The 16875-nt window shown below is 32.3% G+C and overlaps 2 protein-coding genes and 1 non-coding gene across 3 annotated transcripts; all 3 read left to right on the forward strand.

The window, feature by feature from the left end:
• The first annotated feature begins 802 nt into the window (after positions 1-802).
• TRNAA-UGC (transfer RNA alanine (anticodon UGC)) lies at positions 803-875 on the forward strand. The gene has a single exon. It is a non-coding gene; the product is annotated as a tRNA-Ala (tRNA).
• LOC105949524 (beta-xylosidase/alpha-L-arabinofuranosidase 2) lies at positions 809-4360 on the forward strand. Its single transcript, XM_012972826.2, has 6 exons — positions 809-1796; positions 1925-2212; positions 2286-2455; positions 2562-3013; positions 3092-3502; positions 3614-4360. The coding sequence occupies exons 1-6, from the start codon at positions 1371-1373 to the stop codon at positions 4186-4188; spliced, it is 2322 nt and encodes a 773-aa protein (XP_012828280.2). The 5' UTR covers positions 809-1370; the 3' UTR covers positions 4189-4360.
• Positions 4361-5293: 933 nt separating this feature from the next.
• LOC105949708 (beta-xylosidase/alpha-L-arabinofuranosidase 2) lies at positions 5294-8972 on the forward strand. Its single transcript, XM_088824781.1, has 7 exons — positions 5294-5925; positions 6422-6709; positions 6799-6968; positions 7074-7171; positions 7295-7648; positions 7775-8185; positions 8348-8972. Exons 1-7 carry the CDS (start codon positions 5488-5490, stop codon positions 8920-8922), a joined length of 2334 nt encoding a protein of 777 aa, XP_088680907.1. The 5' UTR covers positions 5294-5487; the 3' UTR covers positions 8923-8972.
• The last annotated feature ends 7903 nt before the right edge of the window (positions 8973-16875 follow it).

The following is a 16875-nucleotide window of genomic DNA, read 5'->3' on the forward strand; positions in this document are numbered from 1 at the left end:
AATAAACAAACGGTTCCAAATTCATATAATATTCTGATTGAAATTGACGGAAGCCAAAAATTCCATTCCGATTTCCGCCCCTCTTACTGGTGTTCTCAGTTTTCACTATCTATCACACCAAAAGAACACTAAAAATTCGGGTAGGAAAAAAAAACGAAATTTCCAATACGAGGATACGATGCCTTTAACTTGTTGATTAATTTTGGCTAATTTTGAATTTTTGGCTTTTCTATAGTTATTATTATAGCAACAATAAAATTGATTGACAAAGGAAGTGAGAACCACTAGAAATTTTGAAAGCATAGTGAACAATATTATTCACATTTTGAGTTATAATACTGAAAAATAAAATATATTCATACTAATAGCAAAAATGAAAATAATGTATCTGATCTTGGACTTATTTATTCTAGTGTATTTATCACATCAATATTTCATTTTTAGTTTTCGGGATAATTCAAATTACGTACCACTTTGGCTAGATATATTTCAATCAAGAAAATGACACTTTGAAATTACAATTATCTTTTTTCATTAAAAAAATGCTAAAATTTTCAGAAACAAAATTATTTAAATTAGGAGCCACGTACAAATGGAACCTATGCACAGCTAGGTAAATTTCAATCAAGAAAATGACACTGTTATGTTGCAAATAATTTGTATTTTCAAATCATATTAGAGGGCTTGGCTTTAATTGTGGAAATTTTATTTTCTTTAGATTTAATATATTGTCTAGATGGAAAAAGAAAAGATGATGATGTGTTCATTTAATTAAGTTCTTTATTTTTCGGCAACAGCAATCGGGGATGTAGCTCAATTGGTAGAGCGCTCGCTTTGCATGCGAGAGGTACGGGGATCGAAACCCTGCATCTCCACCACTGTTTTTCATTTTTCTGCCAAATTTTCATTCAGTTTTGTGATCTCATCATCCACTTAGGTAAAAAAGAAATTTAAATTAAATGATCGTTTGAAATTCAATACCGGATGGGATAGAATCATAGGATATAGATAAGCAAACAATAAATATAATGGATATATATATTAAATTTATTTCACTCTTTTTCTCCTCCACGGCATGGCTGCAATATTAATAAACCATGTGTTTGTTGCACAGAGAGAGAGAGAGAGAGAGAGATCTAGAGAGAAAGAGAGAGATATGTAGAGAGAGAAGATTCTCTGGTGTAAGGTGCGATAAAGGAAAATACATTTAATGCTGAAAACTACGTGCGTAAAAGAACACTCACGCAATCCCGAATTTCATCACTATATATATAAACCCTCCTCTTCTCAAGATTGTGTGCTAAGCATAATTCACACTCAATTAGAAAAAGAAAAAAAAAAAACTATACCTTATTATTATTAATTCAATAATGGCAGCCCCTCCAAAACTCTGTCTCCCCATCACCATCGTCCTCGTCGTCCTTCTTTCGTATTGCAATCGGCCAATTTCCGGTGCCGGAAACCCGCCACCTTTCGCATGTGACGTGTCGAAAAATCCAGACCTCAAGAGTTTCACCTTCTGCAACCCCTCACTAGACATCGATACCCGAGTGGCAGATTTGGTAAATAAACTCACTCTCAAGGAGAAAATCGGCTGGGTCGTCAGCGGCTCAGAGGGAGTCACCCGGCTCGGAATCCCCGGCTACGAGTGGTGGTCGGAGGCCTTACACGGAATCGGGTCAAACGGGCCGGGTGTCGTTTTCGACCAGAATAACGTCCCGGCCGCCACTAGCTTCCCTCAAGTCATCCTCACTGCCGCCAGTTTTAATGTATCCTTATTCCACCTAATCGGAAAGGTAACTAAATTTATTTATTTTTTAATAAAGGAACATGCAGCCAACCATATATGTTTTAATTTATTTATTTATATTATATACATATAAATATATAATTTATTAATTTTTATGTTTAACTTTGGGTGCAGGCGGTTTCTACGGAGGCAAGAGCAATGCACAATGTAGGAGCGGCGGGGCTGACATTTTGGTCGCCGAATGTGAACATATTCCGAGATCCGAGGTGGGGCAGAGGCCAAGAAACCCCCGGGGAAGACCCTTTACTCTCCGGCCAATACGCCGTCGCTTACGTGAAAGCTCTTCAGCAGAGAGACGACGGTGATCAAACCAGGCTCAAAGTCGCTGCTTGCTGTAAACACTACACCGCCTATGATCTCGATCACTGGAAAGGGTTCGACAGGCTTACTTTCGACGCCCAGGTATTACTATTAAATAATACTTTTCCTAATTAAATTCAAAAAAAAAATAATAATAATATTTTTTTTAATATAGGTAACACAGCAAGATTTGGATGACACGTACCAGCCGCCTTTCAAGAGCTGTGTTCTTGATGGAAATGTGGCGAGCGTTATGTGTTCGTATAATCAAGTTAACGGCAAGCCGACTTGCGGAGATCCCGAGCTTTTGAATGGTGTTATTCGAGGAAAATGGAAATTGAATGGGTATATATATATACATGTTATATTTTTATTAGACTTTTAAGATTAAATCAGAAGAAATTTTTTTTTAGGTCATTAATTATATATGCTCATGTTTTTGTTGCTGCAGATACATCGTTTCCGATTGCGATTCGGTAGCGGTGTTATTCAATAACCAGCATTATAAGAGTAGTCCTGAGGAGGCAGCTGCTGTAGCTATGAATTCAGGTTTGGATCTTGATTGTGGATCCTTCCTAATAGAACACGTTGAAGCTGCAGTAAACCGCGGCCTCGTTAACGAATCATCGATCAACCGAGCCATCTCGAACAATTTCGCAACAATGATGAGATTAGGGTTTTTCGATGGAAACCCTAGCAACCAACTCTACGGAAATCTTGGCCACAAGGACATTTGCACGAAAGAGAATCATGAACTAGCACGTGAAGCCGCTCGACAAGGGATCGTTCTTCTCAAGAACGTTGGGAATTCGTTGCCCTTGTCGCCAACCTCCATTAAGTCATTGGCGGTTATTGGACCCAACGCTGACGATAAAAATTACAATATGATAGGAAACTATTTTGGTAAAAGAAAAAAATATATAATAATCTTGTGAACATATAAATTTAAATTTTAGTTTAATTTTGGTGTGTTTTTTGCAGGTACTCCGTGCGAATATACGACCCCGTTGAAAGGCCTAACGGCATATGTGCCAACGGTGTATCATTCGGGGTGTAATAGGATATTTTGTGACGTTGCTCAAGTGGATGAAGCCAAGAAAATAGCATCCACGGCTGATGCGGTGGTTCTAGTTATGGGATCGAATCAGTCGATTGAAACAGAAGGCCTCGACAGAGAGGATATTACGCTTCCCGGACAACAACAACTTTTGATAACGGAGGTTGCGAAAGTGGCGAAGGGACCGGTGATTCTTGTAATAATGTCCGGTGGCGGAATGGATGTGCAGTTCGCCAAAGAAGACCCTAAAATAAGCGCGATTCTCTGGGTCGGTTTCCCCGGAGAAGCCGGTGGGGCTGCCATTGCCGATGTAATCATTGGAAGTCACAACCCTAGTAAGTATATAGGCTATAGGGGGCCATGACCCCCCTACGTTTCTACAAAAGTTAGTGTTTTGTATAGAAATTTATTATTTTCTGAATGAGTGACCTTTTGTGATGTTGCAGGTGGAAGATTACCTATGACTTGGTACCCGCAATCGTATGCGGAAAAAGTAAATATGACCGACATGAACATGAGACCTAATTCCAAAACCGGATACCCCGGACGGACTTACCGTTTCTACACGGGGCCCACAATCTACCCGTTCGGGTTTGGACTCAGCTACTCTGGGTTCAAACACCGCTTGGTCGAGCCACTACCGGGGATCGTGACCGTTGCTCTGGAAACGGGCCATGCTTGTCAATCATCGGATTGCAAGTCAGTCGATGCTGTGGAGCCCATGTGCAAGAATTTGGGGTTCGGAGTTCATTTGACTGTGAAGAATGTAGGGAAGTTGACTGGAAGCCATACGGTTTTGGTGTTTTCGAGGCCACCACGAGTGCACAATGCACCGCGAAAACAATTGGTGGCGTTTCGGAAGGTGCATTTGAGGCCAAATGGAGAAGAGGTTGTGAGATTTGAAATTGATGTTTGCAAAGATTTGAGTGTTGTGGATGAATTGGGCAATAGGAAAGTGGCTTTGGGAAAACATGTTCTTCATGTGGGGAATTTGAAACATTTCTTCAATGTGACTATATGAAGATTTTATTTTATTTTATTTCAACCCAAGAAAGGGGTATATGTGGGAAGAGAAAAAAAGTATACTATACCACAAAATTGGATATAGAAAGAAAAAAGAGAAGAAGTGATGTAATACAATTGTAACAATGTTGCTTCTTTCTTTGGTTAATAAAAAAATTTAAAGTTATGAATATTGTTGACCATGATACATTTGTTTAATGTATAACTTGTTTGATATCCTCTAACTATTCTTGAGATTCTATCTAATTATAATTAAAAATAGATTAAAAATATATATAGTTATTTAATAGTGTTGATATTAATATTGATTAAACATGCTTTTGTTGATTATTATTTTATTTTATTATTTGTAATTTTTGAAATTTTGGCCTTCAATATTTATTAATTTAGTAACAACCAAAATGATTGACAATATAATTTTAATTAAGTTGCAAAGAGTTTGTATTCTCAAGTCATATTATAATTTCTCTTTTATTTCAAATACCATCATTTGTTTCCACCAACAACAATAGGGGATGTAGCTCAATTGATTGAGCGCTCGCTTTGCATGCGAGAGGTATGGGGATCGAAAGTCGAACTCTCTTTTGAATTCTTTTGCATTTTTCTGCAAAAATTCAAAAAATATTGTGAAAATTTCGATTACATCTAAATTTTCTAAAATTTTGGAACTCACTTTTTACTTCCCAAAAAATTAGAAATTTTCTGAAAAAGACCATTACAAAACCATTCCATCCGATTTCCTTCTCTAATGTAGGTAAAAACAATTTGCCATCCCAAAATTTTAATTTAATGATCCATATAAATAAATAAGCAAACAATATAAATATAATGGACATATATATATTATTTTAGATTTACTTTCACTTTCTTCCTCTCCTCCACGCGCCGCTTGCCTGCAATAAACCACGCCGACAAATCAGCCCCCTCCCTGTCACGAGTGTTTGTTGCAGACATCAAATCACTCAAACATTTGTATATCTTCTACGTACTGTCTGTGTGTCTCAGAAGAGAGAGAGAGAGAGAGAGAGAGAGAGAGAGAGAGAGAGAGAGAGAGAGAGAGAGAGAGAGAGAGAGAGAGAGAGAGAGAGAGAGAGAGAGAGAGAGAGAGAGAGAGAGAGAGAGAGAGAGAGAGAGAGAGAGAAAAGATTCTCTGGTTTAAGGTACGATAAAGGAAGGAAACGAGATTAAATATTTGCATTAATTATTCATCCATCAAGGCCTTAACTCCCGATTTTCATCTCTATAAAAAACCTCCACTTTCTCAAGATTCTGCTAATTATTAATATTTAATTCAACAATGGCCGCCGCCCCTCCAAAACTCTCTCTCCTCCTCTCTCTCATCACCACCATCTACATCTTCCTTTCATGCACAACAATAACCCCCGTTTTCTCCGCCGGAAAACCCGGACCTTTCGCCTGTGACGTGTCGAGCAATCCAGAGCTCAAGAGTTTCACCTTCTGCAATCCTTCACTAGACATCGAAACCCGAGTGGCAGATTTGGTAAATAAACTCACTCTCAAGGAGAAAATCGGCTGGGTCGTCAGCGGCTCAGAGGGAGTGAGCCGGCTCGGTATCCCCGGCTACTGGTGGTGGTCGGAGGCCTTACACGGAATCGGGTCAAATGGGCCGGGTTCCAAATTCGAACCCGATAACGTTCGGGCCGCCACTAGCTTCCCTCAAGTCATCCTCACCGCCGCCAGTTTCAATGTATCCTTATTCCACCTCATCGGAAAGGTAACCAAATATTTTCCATTTTATTTTTATTTATTTATAGGTGAAATTACAGTCACGTCCTGAGGTAAGGTCAAATTACGAAAAAAACTATCATGTTTCATAATTACTGTCACCACCCTCAACTATGTATTTCCTTACCCTTTCACCCTTACATTGTTAAATTTACATAAGTGTCTCCATCCGGTCGGTAAACTGACCGAACTGAACCGAACGACAATTCTGTACACACCGATTACCGAACCGGTAATTCGAGTCGATATGCAGTTTTTTTATTTATATATATAGCTTTTTATATGAAATATTGGTATTTAAACTAAAATTAATTAAAATATATATATTTAAACATTTTTAATAAAATTTCGATGATTCATTTTTTTACGGTTATTTAATGAACCGTACGATAAACGGTGTGAAAATATGGCGTACCAAAATTTCGATACGATTTTACCGAATGAACACCTCAAAATTTACCAACTGAAAGGGTTTTAATTTGCAGGCGATTTCGACAGAGGCAAGGGCAATGCACAATGTAGGAGCGGCGGGGCTGACATTTTGGTCGCCGAATGTGAACATATTCCGAGATCCAAGGTGGGGCAGAGGCCAAGAAACCCCCGGAGAAGACCCTTTTCTCTCCGGCCAATACGCCGTCGCTTACGTGAAAGCTCTTCAGCAGAGAGACGACGGTGATCAAACCAGGCTCAAAGTCGCCGCCTGCTGTAAACACTACACCGCTTACGATCTCGAACACTGGAAAGAGTTCGACCGGTTTACTTTTGATGCTCAGGTATTCATTCATTAATACTTTTTTTCTTTTTTATCATGGCTTATTATATGAATTGTGTTTCATTTTTGTATATATATATATATATATAGGTAACACAACAAGATTTGGATGACACGTACCAGCCGCCGTTCAAGAGCTGCGTTCTTGATGGAAATGTGGCGAGTGTTATGTGTTCGTATAATCAGGTTAACGGCAAGCCTAGTTGCGGAAATCCCGATCTTTTGAACGGTGTTGTTCGAGGACAATGGAAATTGAACGGGTATTTATATGTATATATGTTATATTTTTATTGTACTTTTAACATTAAATCAGAAGAATTTTTTTTTTACGACGTTAATTATGCTCGTGTTTTTGTTTGCGGAAGGTACATCGTTTCGGATTGCGATTCGGTAGAGGTGTTATTCAATCACCAACATTATAAGAATAGTCCTGAGGAAGCAGCTGCTGTAGCTGTGAATTCAGGTATGTATTTAAGAATTTATTCATTTAAATTGTCTCATTTTAGTTTTAAATGCAATAACTTTGCAAATATAGGACGAAAAAAGAATACTAAGTTTGTAAAATTTTCTTGTTTTCTTGATGTAGGTTTGGATCTTGATTGTGGATCCTTCCTTCTAGAACACGTTGAAGCTGCAGTAAGCCGCGGCCTGATTAACGAAACATCGATCAACCGGGCCGTCACGAACAATTTCGCAACATTGATGAGATTAGGGTTCTTCGATGGAAACCCTATCAACCAACTCTACGGCAACCTCGGCCTCAATGACATTTGCACAAAAGAAAATCAAGAACTAGCACGTGAAGCCGCTCTACAAGGGATTGTTCTTCTCAAGAACCTCGGAAATTCGTTGCCCTTGTCGCCAACCTCCGTCAAGTCATTGGCGGTGATCGGCCCCAACGCTGACGATAAAGATTTCAATATGCTAGGAAGCTATTTCGGTAATATATATATATATATATATATATATATATATATATATATATATATATATATATATATATATATATATATATATATATATATATATATATAATCTTGTTAATATATAAATTTCAATTTTGTAGGTAATCCGTGCGAATACACGACACCCTTGAAGGGTCTAACGGCATATGTACCAACGTTGTATCACTCGGGTTGTAATAGGATATTATGCGACGTTGCTCAAGTGGATGAAGCCAAAAAAGTAGCATCAACGGTTGATGCAGTGGTTCTAGTTATGGGATCGAATCAGTCGATTGAAACAGAAGGCCTCGACAGAGAGAATATTACGCTTCCCGGACAACAACAACTTTTGATATCGGAGGTTGCGAAAGTGGCGAAGGGACCGGTGATTCTTGTAATAATGTCCGGTGGCGGAATGGATGTGCAGTTCGCCAAAGAAAACCCTAAAATCACCGGGATTCTTTGGGCCGGTTTCCCTGGAGAAGCCGGTGGGACCGCCATTGCAGATGTAATCTTTGGAAGTCATAACCCTAGTAAGTTCAACATATCTTTGAATGACCATTTACATTAATTAAAAAATAGCGTAATCAACATAGGGCTATAGGGGGTCATGGCCCCCGCTACTTTTAAAAATATAATAGTTTATATAGAGATTTGTTATTTTTTTAAATGCAGACACATTTGTGGTGTTGTAGGTGGAAGACTACCTTTGACTTGGTACCCGCAATCGTATGCCGAAAAGGTAAACATGACCGACATGAACATGAGACCTAATCCCACCACCGGATACCCCGGACGGACGTACCGTTTCTACACCGGGCCCACAGTCTACCCGTTTGGGTACGGACTCAGTTACTCTGGGTTCAAACACCGCTTGGTCGAGCCACTTCCGGCAGTCATGCCCATTGAATTGGAAGAGGTCCATGCGTGTCGATCGTCGAATTGCAAGTCGATCGATGTCGTGGGGCCCGCGTGCAAGAATTTAGTCTTCGGGGTTCATCTGAGTGTGAAGAATGTGGGGAAGTTGACCGGAAGCCACACGATTTTGGTGTTTTCGAGCCCTCCACGGGTGCACAATGCACCTCAAAAACAATTGGTGGCGTTTGAAAAAGTGCATTTGGGGCCAAAGGAAGAAGAGGTGGTGAGATTTGAAATTGATGTTTGCAAAGATTTGAGTGTTGTGGATGAACTGGGAAATAGGAAAGTGGCATTAGGTAACCATGTTCTTCATGTTGGACAATTGAAACATTCATTCAATGTGACTATATGACGATTTTATTTTATTTCAATGGAAAATATGGATAGAATATTTATATACTACACCACAAAATTTGATATAATATATATATATATATATATATATATATATATATATATATATATATATATATATATATATATATATATATATATATATATGGGGGCAAATTTCACTTTCCCCTTGTACTTTAGCTCATTATCACTTTACTTCATTCTAGTATCGATTGCAACGATTTGCCCCGATGTACTTGAAAAATTGTCTCAATGTGGGCCTCGTTGTTAGTTGTCAGACATTTGACCTTAACAACGTTTGGTCTAAGCTCTGAAATTACAAAAACACCTTCTCTTCCAGTTTAAATAATTATTAAAACAAATCAGGACAACGAGAAATCATAGTCCAGATGACAACCAAAAGAAATTTTATAATATTTTTTTATTTTTTAAATAATTATTCTTTTTGTAATTTTCAGAACTTAGACCAAACTGTGTTAAAGTCAAATGTCTGAAAACTAACGGCGATGGCCACATTGAGACAATTTTTCAAGTGCAAGGGGGCAAATCGATGCAATTGTAAGTAGAAGGGGGTAAAGTGATATCGAGCCAAAGTATAAGGAGGGAAAGTGGAATTTACCCATATTTTTTTTTTGTTGAATAATGATTGGTTGGTTTGCCTAAAACGTTTTAATCTTTGTCCAATATAAGTGGGCTTCTTATCGCAGGCCCATATAGCTAGTAGCAAAAGTCCATTACAATTTTGAGCTAGAGAAAAAATATATAATAATTAAAAAAATGAGTCGAATAAGCTCGAACTCGAGCTCGAGAGTTGACCCCCTTCTATAGGGGTGAGAAAAAAAAACCGAGGAACCGAGGAACCGAACCGAAAACCGAAAAAACCGAACCGAATTGCACCGAACCGAAGTATGCACCGCATACTCGGTTTTCAATTTTTTGTGAACCGAAAATTTCGGTTCGTACTCGGGTTTTCAAGTAGTAAACCGAACCGAGGAACCGAACCGAACCGAAATATATATATATATATATATATATTTTTTTTTCTTTTTTTTTACTTGAATAAATTTCAATTGATTTTTGCGCCTACGTTTGGACTGGTTTTTGGGTTGACTTTCGGGCCAAAATGAGCTCAAAACCGAACCGAAAACCGAACCATTATTGAAACCGAACCCAGAATTTTATGAACCGAAAAGGAACCGAAACCGAGAAGGAACCGAACCGCAAGAAACCGATCGGTTTGGTTTTTGGTTCCGTAGGAACCGAACACTTCGGTTCCGGTTCCGGTTTGTGGCTAAAACCGAACCGAACCGAACCGTTCTCACCCCTACCCTTCTAGATAATTATAAGCTCTTGAACCAGTTCATTATATTTTTCATTATAAATTATTAATATACAATAACAAAATATTATTTCCAACTCCACTTTTTAATTAAACTTGTAATTATAATATGAACAATATATGATAATAAAATATAAAAAGATAACTAAAACAATCCTCGAGCTCATAAAAAGAAAATTACCATATTTGTAAACATTACATATTGTTGGGAAAAAAATAATGAATATTTATTAATTGATGACAAAATAATATTTTACAAGTTAAAGGATCAATTGAAATTATTAAATAAAAATGACAACAATTCCATTGATGAACTTTAATTAAAATTTTAAAACAAAATATTCTTATATTTATGATTTATTATAGCTTATCTAGGGAGATACTCTTGTTTTCTTCTTTTTTTTTCTCTCTAAACAAATTCAAGAAAGTCTCACACAATATTAATAAATTAAATTGAATTAATGATTCCATATAGCCTTGGCCACCACAAATAATGAAATAAATAATGGCACAATGATATAAGATGTCACTTAGAACCCATCACCCTATATCACTTAATAAATCATTAGCTAAATAAATCATTATGATTGAAAATTAATAAACCACTCTCCCAAAATATTATTTTTTTTATTGACAAATAATCAATCACTTTCCTATTTACATGTAGCCACAAAAGAGATTGACTTTTTTTTTTTTCTTTTCCATTTTCCTCTTATTATATATTTAAGGTTCTTAACCTTTGGATATGTGCTAAATGGTATTATCAATTATGTGTTAGGACTTGGGAGCTCTAATAATTCAATAATTTAATTTATTTTCTTATTATAATGATAAATTATGAATATAACCATCTATATATAATATAAAAAGAGAATCTATGCCCTCAATGATTGACATGTGGCAAATGATGATGTCATTTGTCAAAATTGCTTAGTTGGAGTTCAATTGATGAGGTGGATTTTTCAATTGATTATGTGTCATTTTTATTTAGGTATGTTTTTAAGTTCTTTCCTATTTCACATTTACACAATCATTTAATAATTACCACATATTAACATATAATATTTCAGGAATTTAATTTCCTATCATTTCTAAAAATATTATATTTTTTATAGTTTTAATTTTTTGAACTATATTTTTCGTCTATTCTTTTTTATTTTTAAATTCAGAACACTCAATTTTTAACGAATATTCGATTTTTTATATCATATTTTACACACTATTTTTTTATAGCGAAATAATTATTATTATATTTAATTATCTATACACGGTTGATTAATTGTTTTTATCTCACGTTTTTAATTTAATTCTCCGAAATATATTTTTCGAATGTCTTTTTTTTTTTTAAATCGAACACTCATTTTTTATGATATATATTTTGGAATTTAGTTTTTTTAATAATAATATTCGAAAATAATAATAATAATACTAATAATTATTATTTTTACAAATCATTAATAATTATTAATCACTATACATGGATTTTTTTTGTTTAAATGTTTTGCCAACTTAATGTATATGTATTAATTTAATTTTATAAATATTAATAACTAAACAACATTTAAAATTGAAATTAAAATTTTTGTATTCCAAATTTTGAATTTCAAATATTTTTTTACTATAAATTATCAATCATTCCCCAATTTTATGTCATATAATTTGATTTCTTACCTTTTTAAGTTGATTGGTTTTGATTCATATGGTTAATTCATGGAAAATATCTAATCAAATAATTGGTAAGATTATAACATTAAATGTGTATTTCCATAAGAACTTACTATTTATTTTTTTATTATATAAAATTCAAGTATAAATACCCCTCATTCCAATCCATTTCACTCACTCATACTCTCCACCCGAATTTTACACTCGCATAAAAATAAAAAAAATAGGTCAGCCCGAAATGGCTGCAAAGAGGAAATATTGTATTTTTTTGTTGTTAATATATTCATAGTTTTACATGTTCTTTATTTCATTATTTTGATATAATGTATGTGTCTAATGGTTATTTACACATATACATGTATTTAGTCTAACATGTTATTTGTTGTTTGTTTATGTTATTTTTGTAGATATTATGGATAATATTGACATATGGGCTATGTGTGACGACATTGGTTGCGTCAAAGGAATAGAAAGAATTTCGTGAATCTCATATGAATTGTGCGAGAAAAAATACTCATTTTTTTCAATCCTTAAAAGACCGTCATCGAAGTGATAAATGTAAAACATTATATGCAATTATCAATTTTCTATTCTTTATATATGTCTGTAATTATTTTTAATATTGTTTCATCAAGCTCATTTAGTATATGGTTATATATGCAATTTCGCTATTTAAAATTTTATATATTTCATTTTTTAATTCGTGTAAAGTTGGATCATCTGTCGTTTTTGTTTTTGGAAACTTATTGTTTTCGTCTTTTTTTCTTGATTTGTTTTACTTAACTACATTGAAATGTTGAGTGCTAATATATTATCACTAATTCATTATATAGTAATTATATTGTTTTATAATTGTACATTAATTTAGTTTATTAATGCATTATTATATTAATGGAATGGTAATATGTCAATTAATGGAATAAAATATTGTATCGAGTTGTCCTTTTTATATACTCAATCTTAGGAAATTATAATATATTAATTGAATAGTAATATGTCAATTAATGGAATGAAATATATTTAAATTGTCATAAATAATTTAATAAATGGTATATATAAGTAACATATTTCAATATTATTCCATTAAATATTTAATGAAGTAATAAAACGCATTATTAACTAGATTTTTATTTTTTATTACATTTATTACGAATTAATTATTTTAATAATTTTTTATTATATAAATTACTTTATTTATTTAATTTTCCTAGCATTTTTCATTATGATTTTTTTTTTTGTATTTTCGATAATGTTGTAACATAAGTATTTGTAATGATTATTTTGCATATCAACTTATACTTTAGAGAAGAAAAAAAATAATGTCTTACATTAGCATGAAATAATAATTTGACTTGATTTGTTTGATATTCTTATTAAAAGTATTGATTTGAAGGATAAGATTAATGACTTAATTTCATTTGTTTGATATTCTTATTTAAAGTATGAATTTTAAGGATATGATTGATCACTGATTTTATTTGTTTATTTATTTTTTGTTATGTTTGTCTTTGTTAAATACAAATTGATATTATTTAGGTTTCTATTTATTATTGTATCAAATCAATGTGTGTATTATGCTAAATAAATTATGAGCATAATATTTTATACCTAATAAACACGTAAAAGTGGTAATATTTTAAAAGCCATGTAATATTAAAATTGGTTACTTTTGTTATGTTTCCTTGGTTATGTTATTTCTGATTCTGATTAATTCATTACTATTTAATGTTATTATCAAATCAATACATATGATTTGAATAATTTTTTTAGTAACCCCTAACAATCGCATTTATATTATGCATCTCAATAATTTCGGATTCTTATTAATTCTAATTGTTTGAATTTGTTTGATTTGTTCTAACCGAGTAACACAAAAAATAATAAAATATATTGTTTGCTTAAAGTTATTTTATTAACTTATTTAGTATGTGAAAATGAAGTATAAATACCATCAACACAAACTGATCATTTATCTCATTCTTTCTCAACACGTTTTGTTATGATCATGCTAAACCAAGGTCCTCACCTTAAAACTTTTTTTTCTTCATATTTATGTTTTGTAATTTCATAATGCGATCAGTATTGTGCGATGTGCATGCTCGCTTTGAAGCATTTTATTTATCGCCAAGTGTTTATTACGTTATACGTTTATTATGTATGCGTATGTATAATAATCTAACAAATCATTGTTTTTCTTTCCTTTTAATTTTCAAATTCATGGATAACATCGTGTGTGCTATATGCGGCGACGTCCGCAAGGGAGAAGCATTGTGGCGTTGCGTAGAATACAAATATATGATTTAGATATATTATATGGATGGGTTTTAAAAACTTTTACTTCTGGTTTTCCATCTTTGATTATACATTCAATAATTGTAAGTTTAGTTTCGATGAAGAAGTTGAGTTTAATGAAGGTGATAATGTAATAAAAAAATACTAAAGTAACTCATGTATGTATTTCGTTATTTGTAATAGAGATTCTTATATAATTTGTTGAACATATTTAAATAAATCTTCTTTAGTGTTTATATTTTTATGTTACAATATTAATTTGTACGTATCGTAATAATTCTTTTATTTTTATCATTTTTTAATATTTATGTAAAATATTATTAGTTTGTACGTTCATAATTTTTTTTTTGCTGTTAATCTTTTGAATCTTTATGTACATACATGATATTAGATTCACCCTTCTTCATTCACTGTAATTCCAATATTATGATATATTAGAAACATTGTGCCTAGATGTATTTGTGACAATATTTGATTTTGTATGTTTTGAAATAGAAATAATTATTTATGCAAGCATATTAGGATTTAGAAGTAATGTTTTTGCAGAAAAACCTATACTAACTAGAGAAATATATAAATTATATAGCATTCTACATTGATCAGGGAAGGAAAAAAACACATTAAAAATAATGTGTGAATATATAGTAAAATATACATATGTGAAAATCGATGTTGTCAATCCAACGAGGACATTATGTGTGTGTATTCTTTGGATCATTAAAAACATTTTAGAGAAATTATCTCTTTCCCTAAAACAAAATGGTTTGATATTCCAATGAAAAGAAATCGACGTACAATATTACGAGATTGATATTTATGAAGTAGGTCTCGATTACGGATTTGTTGAGATTGCAAACTGAAATTTGAGGAAGATCTCTGTGAGTATGAGTATTAATATTAGTATTAGTAGTAGTATTAGTATTAATATTAGTATTAGTATTAATATTATTATTAGTTTTAGTATTAGTATTAGTATTAGTATTAGTATTAGTATTAGTAATAGTATTAGTATTAGTATTAGTATTAGTATTAGTATTAGTATTAATATTAGTATTAGTATTAGTATTAGTATTAGTATTAGTATTAATATCAATATCAATATCAATATTAGTATCAGTATTAATAACAGTATCAATATCACTATGAGTATGAGTATGCATGAGTATGAGTATGAGTATGAGTATGAGTATGAGTATGAGTATGAGTATGAGTATGAGTACGAGTATAAGTATGGGTATAAATATCAGTATCAGTATTCGTATCAGTATTAATATCAGTATAAGTATCAGTATAATATCAGTAGCAGTATCATCAATAGTATCAATATCAATATCACTATCAGTATAAGTATTAATATCAATATCAATATCAATATCAATATCAATATCAATATCAATATCAATATTAGTATTAGTATTAGTTATATTAGTATTAGTATTAGTATTAGTATTAGTATTAGTATTAGTATTAGTATTAGTATTATTATTAGTATTAGTATTAGTATTAGTATTAGTATGAGTATCAGTATCAATATCAGTATCTGTATTAGTATCAATATTAGTATCAGTATCACTATCAGTATTAGTATTTATCAATAACAACATCAGTATGAGTATGAGTATGAGTATCCATATCAGTATCAATATATGTATCAATATCTATATCTATATTAGTATTGGTATGAGTATTGGTATGATTATGGGTATGAATATTGGTATGAATATTAGTATCGGTATTAGTATTGGTATAAGTATTAATAATAATATTAGTATTTGTATCGGTATCGGTATCGGTATCAGTATCAATATGTACGTATCAGTATGTGTATTAATATTCGTATCAAATTAATATCAGTATCAGTATCAATACCAATATCAATATTATTATCAATATTATTATTATTATTAGTATTCAAATTCATATTAGTCTTGGCCTATTAGCATTAACATTAGCATTAGCATTAGTATTAGTATTAGTTTTCTTATTAGTATTGGCTTATTAGTTTAAACATTAAATATTCATATTAGAAGTGGCGTATTATTATTAATATTAGTGTTGATATTAATATTAGTATTAGACTATTAGTATTAATCATGGTATTAATATTAAAATTAGTATTAATATTAGTATTATTAGTGTTGATTTTAGTATTAATATTAGTATTGGTATTAGTATTATCAATGTTGGTTTTAGTATTAGTAGTAGTAGTTGTTAGTGGAATATTAGTGTTAATATTAGGGTGGATAGGCAATTGTACGCCGCAATGTCCAGAGATAAAAGTAGATTTGAGATAAAAAATAATTATCAACTCAGAATCGGGCGATATAACTAAAATTACGAGCAATGTTGTGTGACAAAAGATTTTCAGCGAATATGAAGGTAAATCACAAACAAATGAATATTTTGTATTATTTACATGTATGTCAACTGTTCAAAGTTTTCGTTCGTTTTATTTTATCCAAAATATTTTTTTTGAAAAAATTGATCTCGTGCATCGCACGGGTGAATTACTAGTTCTTTGAAAAAAAGAATTAAAAGATTTCAGTTTTTCTTTTTCAAATTGAATCTTTGGAATCCATAACTGAATCTTTTCAAATTGTAATGACAAACAAATTTCAGTTTTTCTTTTTCTTCCAATTATTCAAAGTTGTAATA

The sequence above is a fragment of the Erythranthe guttata genome, chromosome 2 (genome assembly GCF_056151865.1).
Source record: "Erythranthe guttata isolate IM_541 chromosome 2, IM_541, whole genome shotgun sequence".
Taxonomy (NCBI): Eukaryota; Viridiplantae; Streptophyta; class Magnoliopsida; order Lamiales; family Phrymaceae; genus Erythranthe; species Erythranthe guttata.

Excerpts from the sequence above, each read along its gene's own strand:
- LOC105949524 (XM_012972826.2), top strand. The coding sequence starts at position 1,371 with ATGGCAGCCCCTCCAAAACTCTGTCTCCCCATCACCATCGTCCTCGTC. Across the intron at positions 2,213-2,285 it reads GGCTTACTTTCGACGCCCAG|GTAACACAGCAAGATTTGGA; the intron begins GTATTACTATTA and ends TTTTTAATATAG. Across the intron at positions 3,014-3,091 it reads TATGATAGGAAACTATTTTG|GTACTCCGTGCGAATATACG; the intron begins GTAAAAGAAAAA and ends TGTTTTTTGCAG.
- LOC105949708 (XM_088824781.1), top strand. The coding sequence starts at position 5,488 with ATGGCCGCCGCCCCTCCAAAACTCTCTCTCCTCCTCTCTCTCATCACC. Across the intron at positions 6,969-7,073 it reads GGACAATGGAAATTGAACGG|GTACATCGTTTCGGATTGCG; the intron begins GTATTTATATGT and ends TGTTTGCGGAAG. Across the intron at positions 8,186-8,347 it reads CTTTGGAAGTCATAACCCTA|GTGGAAGACTACCTTTGACT; the intron begins GTAAGTTCAACA and ends GTGGTGTTGTAG.